This window comes from Sipha flava, unplaced genomic scaffold, assembly GCF_003268045.1.
Source record: "Sipha flava isolate LNK unplaced genomic scaffold, YSA_version1 3_pilon_pilon, whole genome shotgun sequence".
Lineage (NCBI taxonomy): Eukaryota > Metazoa > Arthropoda > Insecta > Hemiptera > Aphididae > Sipha > Sipha flava.
Window position 1 is genome coordinate 2,123,313 of NW_020273108.1, and position 14,959 is coordinate 2,138,271.

The 14,959-nt window shown below is 24.0% G+C and overlaps 1 protein-coding gene across 1 annotated transcript; it reads left to right on the forward strand.

Moving 5' to 3' along the window:
* The first annotated feature begins 3,430 nt into the window (after nucleotides 1-3,430).
* LOC112688663 (cyclin-dependent kinase-like 4) lies at nucleotides 3,431-14,100 on the forward strand. The gene is made up of 8 exons (XM_025561972.1): nucleotides 3,431-3,526; nucleotides 4,632-4,833; nucleotides 7,561-7,846; nucleotides 8,334-8,441; nucleotides 10,762-10,851; nucleotides 11,609-11,757; nucleotides 11,990-12,133; nucleotides 13,785-14,100. The coding sequence occupies exons 1-8, from the start codon at nucleotides 3,459-3,461 to the stop codon at nucleotides 13,908-13,910; spliced, it is 1,173 nt and encodes a 390-aa protein (XP_025417757.1). The 5' UTR covers nucleotides 3,431-3,458; the 3' UTR covers nucleotides 13,911-14,100.
* Nucleotides 14,101-14,959: the final 859 nt, after the last annotated feature.

Below are 14,959 nucleotides of genomic sequence, written 5' to 3' on the forward strand. Positions count from 1 at the left end.
ATAAAACTATCTTTATTCTGTAAAATACCCAGTTATTCAATACATTTACACTACAAACAAAAACTATAATTTTTTATTTTTGGATCATAATGTGTAAGTACAACTGTTTTCGCTTAAGAATCAAGTGCAAAATATCACTGACTATTGTACACAAAGGAAAAGTAGGATTTCACTTTGAGAAGCTATATCAATAGTTCGTTCGAAAAAAAAGATAATGTTGATAATCTAATGGGTTAAATTACATGTTGGGTTTTTAATTTGTTTAAAAAAAATAGAAATTGTTGGAAAAGAAGAAAACCATTCTTAAAGTCCTTGAGATATCTCCTAGGACTTAATATTGTATAGCAGTTGAACACATTATTCCGATGTCCCGTAGAGAGCAGAGTAATTGTGTCAAGAAGGACATAGCTCGCGTAAAGCTAAAATACTGAAAAAATATCCGTGATTGAAACTCAGTGAAATGGAAGTAATGTAACTCAAATCACTCCGATTACGAAAGAACGCATATTATCGACTAATATTTTTCGATAGTAATTATTGTGGAAATTCATTAAAAATTGTCTACACTTCTTTTCCCGTAAAAAATGTTTATAAAAATAGTAAAACGCATTGTAATCATGCAACGAGTAACATTTTGAAGCTTAGTGATAAAAATCTCTGGAGCAATTCATCATATAAAATATTATTTTTCTAACGTCTATCAAACGTCATGATTATATAACATAATAAAATTTAATACTTAGATGTTAGTTGAAAATAGTTTTTTTTTTTTTGTTCAAGTTTTTAATAAATTGCCTAAAAACGTTTAAATAGTACTAATAAAGTGTACCTATATTTTTCATTATGATATGTTAATATGTATTTATTTAATTTAATTTAATTTAATTTTTTTTCTTATTTGTATTTCTTAAGTAAAACTTTTTTAACCATCATCAAATAGCATAAAATATTATTATACAGAAATATATAATATTTATATACTAAATAATATGATGCTTAATATTTAAATTGTATTGTATTAAATTAAATCAACTACGGAATAATTCAAATTTATGTTAGTCATTGTATGATGAAAATGGACTGTTCTATTTTTGCATGCATTTTTTCCTTCAAATTTAATTTTTATAAAATCGTTGTCACTATAAAAAAAAATAACGTTATCGTTCTGAAATACGAGTAGGTATGCATACAATTTGGATATAAGATATTTGTAGCTCAACAGTTTGAGAGTTCATGAAATAATTTTCGGGATAAGTGGATTTTTAATAATTTAACTTCTTTATAATTTTCACGCATATTTGTCGAGTTATTTACAGTAGATACTCATCGTTGTGTCTGCTGAAAAGTTTCAATGAATTGGAAACGTCGGAGAAGTAAGTATTTTTTACACAAAACCATTTTTTACCGTATTACAATCGTACTGTATGATCATGTGTGATCCTAATCTAATAGTATCTTGGATGGTTTATGTCATTGCTCACAGAAATCCCACAACTATTAAACCATTAAAAAAACTTAATTGCAATTTTAATTATTTGCTTTTCGTTATTGTTTCAACAATTAACATTGAACTCATAATTTTAATTTTTTAAGGTTATATTTTGTTTTAAAATTTAGAATAAGCCGAATGTTTTTGATAAAACTGAAGCAGTATTTGTTGCTTACATTTTTAATTTATTATCATAATAAAACCAAAATAAATAGTATATCAAAGATCAATATTAAATTTCTTAGAGAAAAGAAATAAATTAGAATAAAATAAAATACTTGTAAAAAACATGAGAAAAATCAAAAACATATACTCATTTTTCTAATGTTTTTTACAAGTATCTTATTTTATTCTACTTTATTCCATATCTTCGATATGTTTTTTATTTTGGTAAACTTGGTGTAACCAAGCCTGGACTTTACTGATTTAATAAGTTAAAAGATAAGTTAATTTAACTTATTAACTTAACTCATTTTCTTACAGATTAATTTATAGTTAAATTTATTTTTTTCCATTTATCCCAATTAAGTTAAATTTCATTTTCAAGACCAGAAAAATATTTTCGTAAAATACTGCGTCGATAACAAGTTTACGGAATTTAGAAAAATATAAAAATAAAAATTTCGAAGAACTTTTAAATAAGCATATTTTAACAGTGAAAAAATTTTAAAAAAAATTAATTATGTGTTATTAGAATGTACCTTTTTTTTTTTCCAATGTTCAATTGGAATACCGCTGTGACTCTTAATAAAATTGTACAGCTAAGAGTAAAGTTACTCGAAAACATGAATTTCAGATTAAAAGTATATGATTAACAATATAACATGTATTTAATTTTAGTTATACTCTTAACCCAATAATTAACGATTTATATAAAAAAAATACAAATTCTTTTCATTTTGTTTATATATTTTATTTCAAATTGGAAAAATCCCTGATAAATTATATTGTTGCATTCTACAATAAGACACTGGATGAAAATTTTAATTCATTTATTATCGGAGTATAAGTTAACAAAAAAATAAAGTTACAAATATTGCCTCATTTAACCATAAACTAAAAAATATAATACATTAACATTGACTGTCACTTAGTTTGTATAAGTACATATAATAATTTTTATTCGTGTATATTTTTACATTACTACACGCACACGCGCAGACAAATTATCTTTATAGATTTTCTCTTTGCACCCTAAAACTATACTGCACTTATCATTAAATATTTGTCAAATAACTTATTTTTAAATTAAATTTATTTTACTTCTAAGTACATATTTTGCTCATTATTTTTTTTTCTAATTAATTACCTGTGTATTAAAAAGTCTTTCGAATAATGTTTGTTATAACTATTGAGCAACCGAAATCATAATTGAATTCATAACATTATGTCCAAAAATAATTAATAATGTATTGCAGCATAGATTAAATATACCTAAATATATGTATATTTAATCTATGATTGTAGCCATTAAGGTTTTCAAACTATCTTTTTCCTTTTTTTGTATTTAGTTAATCAACTAGGTAAAATACGAATTTGTTAGATTAATATGAATATAATATTATATTATTTTTACATAATACATTTTAATGATATTTTAGTCGTGTAAAATATAGACATATGTATTTTGTTTTATTAACATAGAACATTCATGATAATTGTATTGTTATAAGTACATATTTTAATAATTTAAATGAAACTTAAAAATAATTTTTATTTAGTAATCTTTAATTATTTTTATTATACTTATATGATTTCATTTTAAACTAACTTAAATCAAATTTATATGCTGCCCAAAATACTTATAATTAATATTTTGTATTGCCAACTACTACTCATAATTTATTCAACCGTAACTATTACTTCAGTGAAATAAAAACAAAACCACAGTGACCTAACAATCAATATTATTGATTCAGCCTTTTGTTGTGAAGTTGCTACTGCTGTCAGTGTTGTAACTTTTACTTATATGGGCGAATGTTTGCCCGATAAAAGTCTGTGGCTGTATGGTAATAATTTACCGCTACTTCCACGAAGGTAAGATCTTTATTTCAATATTTGTACATACTATTAATAGACAAGTAAGCACGTTTATGATTTACCATAAATAATTTTAATGTACATCGTAGATATTTATACTGGTGTATAAAATATGTAGTATATATATATGTGTATGCCTTTGTATAAATATGTATAATTAAATATATATGAGTGTGTGTATGTGTATAAATTATAACAAAATAATTTCTATATTTGTATAAATTTATTTTAAGAAATCTCAATAAATTATAATTAATAATAATTAAGTTAAGAGTAACATGTAAATTTGTTATAAATATCTGGGAATTACTTTTTTATTTGGATATTATTTTCAAACATCAAATTTTTATTTATTTAAAATTGTTAATAATATTATAATATTATAATATTAAAAATATACCATAGAACATGCAGCAATGAGATATTACTAATAATTTTTAAATTCAATCTTACCTCATATTTCTTATGATTTAATTTGAGACTTGAAAGTAAGTCTTCTATACCTACATTAAAATAATTTAAATTAAACTTTAATTTAGCATAGAATAATTATAATTGAAAATTACTCAATAAAGAAGAAAATAAATTAGAAGCAAAGTTTAAAAATTGTATTCACTGCATAAGTAGTATAAAAATAAATTATTAACCAAAATACAATAATTTTTTCGGATAAGCATTATAAAATTAAAAATGTCACAGTAATCTATTATGAACTACATCAATTTATTAAATTGTTTATAATAAATATGTAGTTAGTATAAATAATCAGTGTAATTAAAATATTTCATAATAAATGATTAATAAGCCATTGTTATAACATTAGTTACATTTCACAATATAAAATAAAATAAAATGAGTAATGAAGCAGACAATAACTAAATAACCGATCGTACTACGTACCATTAAAAATATAAACTTCATTATATTGGTAGATAATTTAAAAAAATTGTATTTTGATTATATTTATTATTAAATATACGTCTCCCTAAAAAGTTGAAAAAATAGCATTTTCGAAATCTAATAATATACAATATGATTATAACATTATTTTTTCGCAATGAATCTCTTTAATAATTTTTTAAACAAAATATAATAATTTAAGTTTCAGGCATGGATCCAGCTCCAAGTTGAAATTGATGGAACGCTACGAGCGTTTGGGTAAATTGGGCGAAGGGAGTTACGGTATGGTATTTAAATGTCGAAATCGAGAAAATGGTCAAGTAGTAGCAATAAAAAAATTTGTTGAATCTGAAGATGACCCACTGATTCGGAAAATTGCTCTACGTGAAATACGCATGCTAAAGGTATACTTTAATTAAATATTACCTTTCTTCTTCTTCTTTCTTGGTTTCGGCCATTCAAGACCATACCTCTAGATAAACATACTGCCACCTATCTCTATCCTCTGCTACTTCCTGCCAATGAATCTCCGGCTCCACTGTTTTGGCGTCTCTCTTAACGCAATCTTCCCATCTTAAGCGCGGTCTTCCAAGAGGTCTCCTCTTAGGTAATTAAATATTACCTAACGCTTTTTAATGATAAATCTAACCTAACCTAACAATAATTAAAAAAGTTTTATACGTGTCTTATAATATAATTTCTATTTATTTTAAATATTCTTACTTTATTCGTCTTATTTATATGATCTTATATGATAAAATATCAAGTATATATTTTTATTTAATCTATTCTTTAATACATGAATAATCTGCTTATATTATTTTGTTAAACACTTTTAAACTTCATTATTCATTCTCTAAAGTTCAAATCCTGATAATAAGCTAATAGAAATTTAAGAGCAATTGTCAACTTTTACAAGTATATGTGGTTTAATAAAAGTTTGAATATCGGAAATAGTTTGAGTGGTTTAAAAATAACTATTTGATCCAATAAGTAATCGAAAAAATATAATTATAATTTTATTATATTATTTAAAAATGCACAGTAGGTAACAATACAAATTATATATGTATACGGGTATTCATTAATGAGTTTACAATTTTTCATTGTACATGTTGATTTTAACTGCATTTACTATTGCGTTTGGGTTATAGAATAAAACTTTCTTTTCTAACTTTTTTCACTTTCAAACATTCATTTTTAAACGAGGGAATATTATCATTAAATGTATGCCTTTTGCGCTTTTAATTTTATAAACTATTTTTTTAGTTGTTGCAAGTGAAACGTTTTAATTTTAAATTAAATTAAAATTATTCTCTTATCTGATTTAATAACAAAATGTAATAAGTAAATATTAAATTTATTCAAGAATCAACAACTTAAGTAAATCAAATTTTAAAAATTCATTGGATTAACACTATTGTCATCACAGTATTTTTTTTTATGTTTTTTTTTCTTTATTTTAAAATTTTAGTTAAATAATTATAAAATATAACTAAATATTATAATTATATATTGATCATAGCAAGAGCGTATTTATGGAGGAGCAAGCTCTCTCCTTCCCAAATTGAAAATACCATTGTCAAAAATTGTTATTCTTGACATGATTATGTCTTAAGGCCTGGGGTTATTCCGAAAAATTTTCACGACACTGAGAATGTTGGTTATGTGATAAGTTAAAATTTTATATTTATAAAATATGTTTATTCTTTTAAGAAAATATGTGCTCAATATTAAGTGACTCTAATAAAAATATTGTTTATTACAATATAGTTTTTATATTTTTTTAAAATTATAAATCATTAAAAAAATTTAGTTTCTTAATTTTCTGATGGTGTAAAGGTTATAAAAGTCTTATAGTATTCAAGTAATTTTGTCGTAATAGTGTGATCCTCCTTCACTTCCCCTCAAAAATTAAATACATGATCGAAATGAAAACCTATATATGCCACTGGATGGTAGTAATATTGAGAATAAATATTGTTGTACATATGATAGTAATATACGATAGTACCACAATGGTTTCAACCTTTCTTTTTTAATTTTTGAATTGCGACCTAATTTAGCCACTTTTTTGTGACGCAGTTCAAATATTATTGAACAAATAAACGAATTTTCTTATGAAAGTACAATTGTATAAATAAATTATATTTTTAATGTACATGTATTGGAAGATATTTCCTAACCATCGGAATTAGGTATAAATCGTGGATTAATTCTAAAGCTGAAGCAACTCGAAGTCCGATCAATAGTTCAAGAGCACAAACACATAATATTATATCTTATAGTCAGCCAACTGCAAATAAGTTTACTAATAACAATTTAATCTAACCTACGATAACTATAATACGTTGTTAATATTCACATTGATTATTACTGTATTAATTAAAACTAATGAAAAGTCTTAGGACAGTCTACTCTTCGTTTAAAAATTGCTTTTGTAACTACGAATGAACTATTACAAGTTCCATAATTTATTTAGTCAATAATAACTGGAATATTACTAAAATTCTTGTAACAATTAATATTGTATAATTTATATGTATACATATACAGGAGTGACTTCTTAAAATAAATTTATCGATTGAATTGTATGATGAAAAAATGTGTCAAATTTTATAATATAAATTAGAAAAATTATTAACACAGAGAACACTGTAATTCCTAGTATCTAAGGAGTTTCCCTAAATGGCTAATGATTATATTTTCAAATTGTTAATGGTATAATATAAAATATAATTGTTTATGGTATACATAAATTTGTGCGGTATTGAACGGTTTAATTTGGCAAAAATATGTGGGAATAAGATATAAAAGTGTGCGATTTTGAATGATGACCTGTTTTTGAAAATGTGCGGTTATCAACGACGCCCCGTAGATAATACAGTTAGTAAAGAATTAATAATAAACATTATTTTTCAATATTATTAATTGTATTACTGTAACTTAAAATTAATTCAGTAGATAACTACGAGTATAATTTATAGACATCTGATTAAGATTATTTCCATGGAACTAATAATACTAATATTTTTATTATAATTATAATACTAATATTAGGTATACATATATATATTTCACATGGAAATGTATGATAAATTATCATGAAATATTTTTTTTGTTTATTTTAGACATTGAAACATCCAAATCTTGTGAATTTGCTCGAAGTGTTCCGGCGGAAGCGAAAACTTCATCTGGTTTTTGAATTCTGTGAACACACTGTACTTCATGAACTTGAAAGACATCCCTATGGCTGCCCAGAAATATTTACAAAACAAATTATCTGGCAAACATTGCAGGCTGTTGCATATTGTCATCGTCACAACTGTATACACAGAGATATAAAACCAGAAAATATATTACTTACTTCACGAGGAGTGGTGAAACTTTGTGATTTTGGATTTGCTAGACTAATGAGTTAGTAACTTTGTGTATATGCTTTTCTTTTTAACGAATACCATATTCATTTATAAATTTGACAAATAGAAAATGAACATTTCATACTAAATCATCATTACTCTTATCATTCAAATAATTACAATTGTTAATAGTAATTCAATGTAAAACAAAATTATATGAACTTTTATCATTTCATAAAACTTAGATTTTAAATTATATTTTAATCAAATTGTTACACAAAAATTCTAATATTTTAAATTAAAAAATGGATATAATTTGCTTTAATAATATTCACAATATTGTTTCTGTATATTTGAAAATCTTGAGAGAAAATTCCTTTTTTTCCTCTCAATCAAACGTTAAACTATTTTTCTATGTGTATTAGTTCTTCGATTATAAATTATAGTTTTTTAAATAAATTATTGAAAAAAAACTATTTTCAAAATAAATTTACTAATATATAATAAATTAATTATTTACTTCAATTTTCAAACATTGTTTCCAGATCCAGGAGAAAATTATACTGATTATGTGGCTACAAGATGGTATAGATCTCCTGAATTATTAGTAGGTGATACGCTGTACGGTCCTTCTGTTGATGTTTGGGCAATTGGTAAATATAATTGAATACTTAATATCTAAATTGGTAAAACTAAAACATTTCGGGTTTTACAATATTTTAATTTTAAAAACATTATACTTATTTCTCATCAATTTATTTCTAATTTATTTTTCATATAATTCAAAATTGTTGGTAGATATTAATATTGTATTGCAATATAGATAATTATTCTTATCATACTTAATAGTATGGTATTTACCTACATATTTTATAGAAATTATGTGCAAAGGGCTACATAACCAAAAAAAAAAAAAAAATTAATGTCTTATTGTGTAAAAATATAGTGCTTTAAAAATATAAAGAATTTTGGTGATTTAAAATTTTAGTTGGACAAAAATTATTGTTTTTGTATTTATATATAAGTCACGTTTTACGCCTGTTATCATAAAAACATAACATCCGACAGGCTGTATTTAAAATACACACATGGTATTTATTTCGCGCGATTAAAATAACTATAGAAAAAAATTGAGGTAAATTTAAGGTATAAGTTATTAAAATACATTTATATAAAAGTTATGCATTTCCTCAGATGATTGTATTTTCCATAGTTTTAAAAAATTTCAGAGTAGTTAAAAGAAGGGCAAAAATTAAAAATATATAAAATAAAAAAACAAATAATATTAAAATTTGTTATTCAAATTTAAACTAATAAATTATTATAATTAATTAATGGAACTAAAATAAATCTAAAAATAAACCCTCATAAAAACATATATTAATTTACATAATAATACATGTAGATATACATCTATTATACTTAATTATTAGAAAATACAACTTATTTTCTTGTTCTCACATTAATGTTTTTTCGGTATTATTGTATAGTCGAGTATCGCTATTATAAATCGCGCGAACATACTGCTGAACTGTAAATAGATACGTTTTGGCTTATATTTGAGTCCCACATTGTGGTAAGATTCCAATTTTCCTGTGTGCCCAAAATGTTCACAAAATGTTTCACTCAAGTTTTTAAATAAACCCTCAACAGTAAAAATTTTTTTTTTAAAACATCATATGAACTACTTTCCTTATGTATTTAAAGCTTGCTTGCTTTGTATTTGTTTGTTTGTCAGTTTTTTATATTCACTTTGTCTTGTTATATTCATGAATCCATTTTCATTAGGTAATCCATTTATGACTACTAGCAATATGATATCAAACTTATCTACTATAAATCTGAATTTTTGTACGTTTGTGCTGATTACATGTTGGTTTTCAAAATACGTAGTTAAAGTAATTTATTTTTTATTTTAATCAATTAATCGTATTATACTACATACAATACTCGTATGTAGGCTGTTAGTTTTTTAGTTGTATATATCTACTACTTCTAGTTCAAAATCTTGTAAATTTGATATACCTACTTTTATTTGAATTAATATAGGTTTTTAAGAGGTTTTTTTTATACATTTATAACGGTTTAACGTAAATTAAAGTTTGAATTGCTGTTCACCAGCTGGTGCACGGAGTCTATAAAAGATAACGAATTATTACACTACATAGGTACTTATCTAATGTAAATGCGCTTTGCGTGATATATTAAGACAAACATGTTACACTTTCATTATTTCTTCTACTTAAAATATTAATAATTAATTACTTGATTTTTACAATTTTACGTAACACGTTTTTTAATATAAGTTTTATCAAATGACACGAACGCGATAAAAACCATTATTTAATTCAGAATTTATATTACATCTACATAGGTAGCTACTAGATCCTAGTGTATAATTGCGTTCAGCATATTTATTTGTTATTATATACTATTACTATATATCGTCTAGTTATTATTAATTTGATTTTATATTCATGTATTGAACAATGATAAAAAAAAAAAAAAACAAAAAAAAAATTTAAATAATTCAATTGATTTCTAAATAAAATAAAAAAATTTAAGGGAAACGCGATTGACTTATTAGCCACCCCTGCAATGAATACATTAAAAAAATATTGATAATTCACCATATCAATGGCTTTTCATTGAAACAGTTTCATTTTTACTTGATAAATAAACTCGTGAGTTATTAGCATTATGCATTATTTATTTTTCACAACATATTTTATTTATAGTTCATAAAAAATGTATTGCTATTTAATTTATAATATTTTGTTTTTATCGTAATAAAAACTTCAATAAATTATATCATGATAAAATTACCATCGTTTATTTAAAAGTGATAAATCAATCAATAAATTGTACAACTGATTTAATGATTTGAAATAAATATTTTTTTTTATAAAAGAAAATTAAACTTAAAAGAAAAACAATTAATATTTATCAAAACATTTCAAAATATTTTTTTAGGTTGCGTTGGTGCTGAACTCATAAGAGGAGAAGCTCTCTGGCCAGGAAAATCCGATGTCGATCAACTGTATCTTATAAGATCTACATTGGGTACAACTTATCCTTTATTTATTCAGTTTTAAAAATATTTATATATATATATAAAACAGTATAAATTATATAATCAGTTAGTTCTTAATTTAGTATGCATTTAATTGTTAAATGCATAAATTGTTCAATACAACTAATAATAATGGAACAGTATTATTATGTATGTACTATTTAAAATAATTTTTGGAGTGATATAATGAAATATAATAATTCATCTCTCATTTCTGTTTTTGAAAATATTTATTGCTGTACACTAAAAAATATTTAAAAATATCTATGATTTTTCTTTTTAAATACTCGTCTACCGTTAGAAATATATCCTACTCTTTAAGTATATGTACTCTATTATTTTTTTTTTATGTTTTTATTAACCATAAATGCAAGGAAAAATTTAAATAAATCCTTTACCTTTTCCCCGGTAAAATTAATAAAGCAAGTTAAAAAAAAAATTCGAAGAATCGAAGATCAATGATATTCAACTATAGTTGTATTTATTATTTTTGTATGAAAAAATTCTTAAAATATTAGTTTAAAGGATCTAATTATTCCGTTCGTCTATTAAATTAGAAATTATACTTTACGAATAACTAACTCGGAGAAAAAATATTCAGTAATATAATAAAGGTATTTTAAATCAGATGACTCAACACTTTTCACAAACACTATCAACTTTTTAAAAACCAAAATGTTCAAAATGTATTTTATTAATATTTATTGTTATGAGTTATAACTTATTGTGTTATACTTAAATTTTCAGGAGACTTAATAGCTAGACATATGCATATTTTCAAAATGAATGAATTTTTTCGTGGAATAAGTTTACCTCAGCCAGAAATGATTGAATCACTGGAGAAGAAACTTCCCAAACAAGCATTATCTATTCCACATTTGTTGGACTTTTTAAAAGTAATTATATTTAATATAAATTATAACATATTTAATAATATAAATATATTATGTTTCCTATTTATTGATATTTAATCAAAGTAAAGGGACGTTAAAAACAATTTTAAAGATACATAGATTATTTTTAGCGATATCTTAATAATATTTTTAATCAATATTACACACATTTTTCATATTTGATATATACATAACTTTTATTAATATTATTAATGTAATGCATTTGTTTTTTTAGATGTGCCTTGAAAAAGATCCATTAAGAAGATGGACATGTGATCAACTGTTACGACATCCATTCTTTGATAGTTTCTCGTTCAAATACCCAGAAAGTGATTTGTATGAGTTTGAAAAACTAAAAACATTTCGAGAAAAATCTAAGGTACATACCTATTATACATATTGATTATCATTAATTATTATTTTAATAATAAATACATTTTAAAAAAAAAACCTCTAAAACTTATATAATAAAGATAAAAAAAATTTAAAAACCCAGAAAACCTAATTACAATTGTTAATATATTTTACATCAACAAACTAATATTTAAATTGTGTCACAGATATTGTAATTTATATTTATAAACAATAATAACAACAACATAAAAAGGGCAGAGCTAAGAAGTAAAAAAAAATGTAAAAATGGAAATTCATAAAATGACCCCCATCAAGGTATTAACTAGATCAGTGGCGGCCAACTTTTGGACATAGACTTGTGATCAACTTGTGAGTTTTTCTAGGATATTACGATCGATCAAAAAAAAAAAAAAAAATGGTGGTCACTGATGAAAAATATTTTATATATTTGCATATTACACTTCCTTTATTTGCTTCTATTTAAAATATTAATAAGTAATAACTTGAATTTTACAATTTTACAATTTTACATAACCCGTTTTTTTTTTTATATATATACGTTTTATCAATTTATACGAACGCGATAAAGGCCATTATTTAATATAGAATCATCATTAGATTACACGTTTTACATTCTACACATACACTATACCTACATAGCTACTCGATATCAGTGTATAATTGTGTTTATTATAGTTATTTATAACTATATAGTATTACTATATATTGCCTTCATTAATTTTTATTTATTTAATATGGTATTTGTATTCGTGGATTGACCAAAGATAAAAAAAAATAATAATTTATTTTTTTTCTGAAAAAAATTTTAAAAAATTAAAGGGAGTCGAGATCGACCGGTTGACCACCCCGAACTAAACAACTTATAAGAATTCTTTAATGATTGTGATGATTGAAGCAATGCTTCCTGTCCAAATCATGTACATAGACACAAAAGACATTCACCACGGTAAAACCAATAGGTACCTACATTCCTCATTTCATTCAAAATTTAAAATGAGGAAGAAGTATTGAAATTAATTTAAGAAATTGTATTTTGTCATCAATTTTTTTATCTATTCTATAAATTTTAAATGATATTATTTATTCGTTGCATACATACTAAATATTTACATATAACCAATTATTATAAATGATAAATAAGTTAGTTAACTAACCATAGTTTTAATATTCGATGATAGAATTAACCAAAAATTATCTAAGACGCTGCATATTATTCAGTTGTATTTTAATCAAGTGTAAAATTATTCTGTAAGCTTAATATTTTTCAGTTTCAATCAATTTCACTTAAAATTAAATTTATTTTCATATTACATTCAGTGACGGATCTACGGTGGTGGAGGGATATAGGGGATGGATTCCCCGAGTGTTAAATTTTTTTTATTTATTATGACTAGTATTGCCTTAATCAAGATTTGTTAAGGAAAATATTTTATATCTCTCCCACCATTAGAAAATCCTAGATGATTACATATTAATACATAGTGATTAACGTAGTATGAGTATATTTACTACTAAAAATTTCAATCAGTAAATTTTATTCGATTGTAATCATATGTTATTACTTACTTTATGGACACTTAATTTTCCAACCTAAAAATTAGCTTATTAATATTTTATTATAACATTTATAATATTTTAATATTGATTATCCGCAGAATGGACATTATGTGAACATTGCGTCAACATTGTTTCCTCAAATACCGAGCAATAATCAAAGCCCCGACTTAGTACGACCGTTGAAAGTTGCACAAAAACATTTCGACCATTTACCAGACATCTGACACAAAAATAATTTGAATACACTATTTGTGAATACACCGTTGCCATCAGAAATCGCCAAAAACCATCATGCTACCTACTTATATACTATCTAATACTGCAATATCTATCGAAGGAAATTTCTCACTTGTTTACCTATCTTATGTACCTGCTCTGTTGTGAAAAATATATATTATATTTGAAGTTTATTTATTATGTAATTAATCAATTTCATGTGTTCGCGCTGCGGTGCGGCTTGCTTTAAATTAAGTTAATGAGCTTGACGACAACAGCAACGAGTTCCTATCATTCCACTCGTCCTCGTTGTCCATTACTTGTATGTGAATTATACCATCTAAATGGTGATTCAATTATTTATTATGATATCGTTAATTTGTAGATTGTGTAAATTATTCGTGAAATTATTATCATTATTACACATTATGTAATTGTAATTATTTTTGTCTTGTCGGTCACAATAGCGGGCCGTCCTCTTTTTCTGTTGTTGTTTTTCGTCATTCGTTCTTACAGCAACACGTATCGTTTTTGTTTTTTTTTTTTTTTTTGTTCGCCATTGCGGCAACTTCTTATTATTATACGTTGTTATTCTTCTGCCATTGTGGCAACATATCATGTAATTTTTAATTTTAATTTATTTTTTTATTATTTTATTATTTAAAATACGTTTAAATTGTTTTTTTTCTGTGAATCAATTTCATTTATCTATTTCAAAAATTGCTATCTTAAAATTGTTAAAGAAAGATTTTCAAAAAAAATATGTGCAAAAAGTATTAACCTGATGTTTTTTTTTTTTATTGTTGTTTAATGGGGGCCTTTACTGAAACATTACATTAAAAAAATTACAATCGAATATCCGCTCTAGATCATAACTGACTTTCCAACTATTACAATTAACCTGTATGATACCGACCGATTGATGATCGAAAGCCACAACTGCATATTATAAGATATAGAGAACACCAGGGTGAGCATAAAAAATGGGCGTAACATGTTTCCGCTACACCTTTCCCTTTTCCACCAATATTCGTTTCCACCAAATAAGATAGAATAC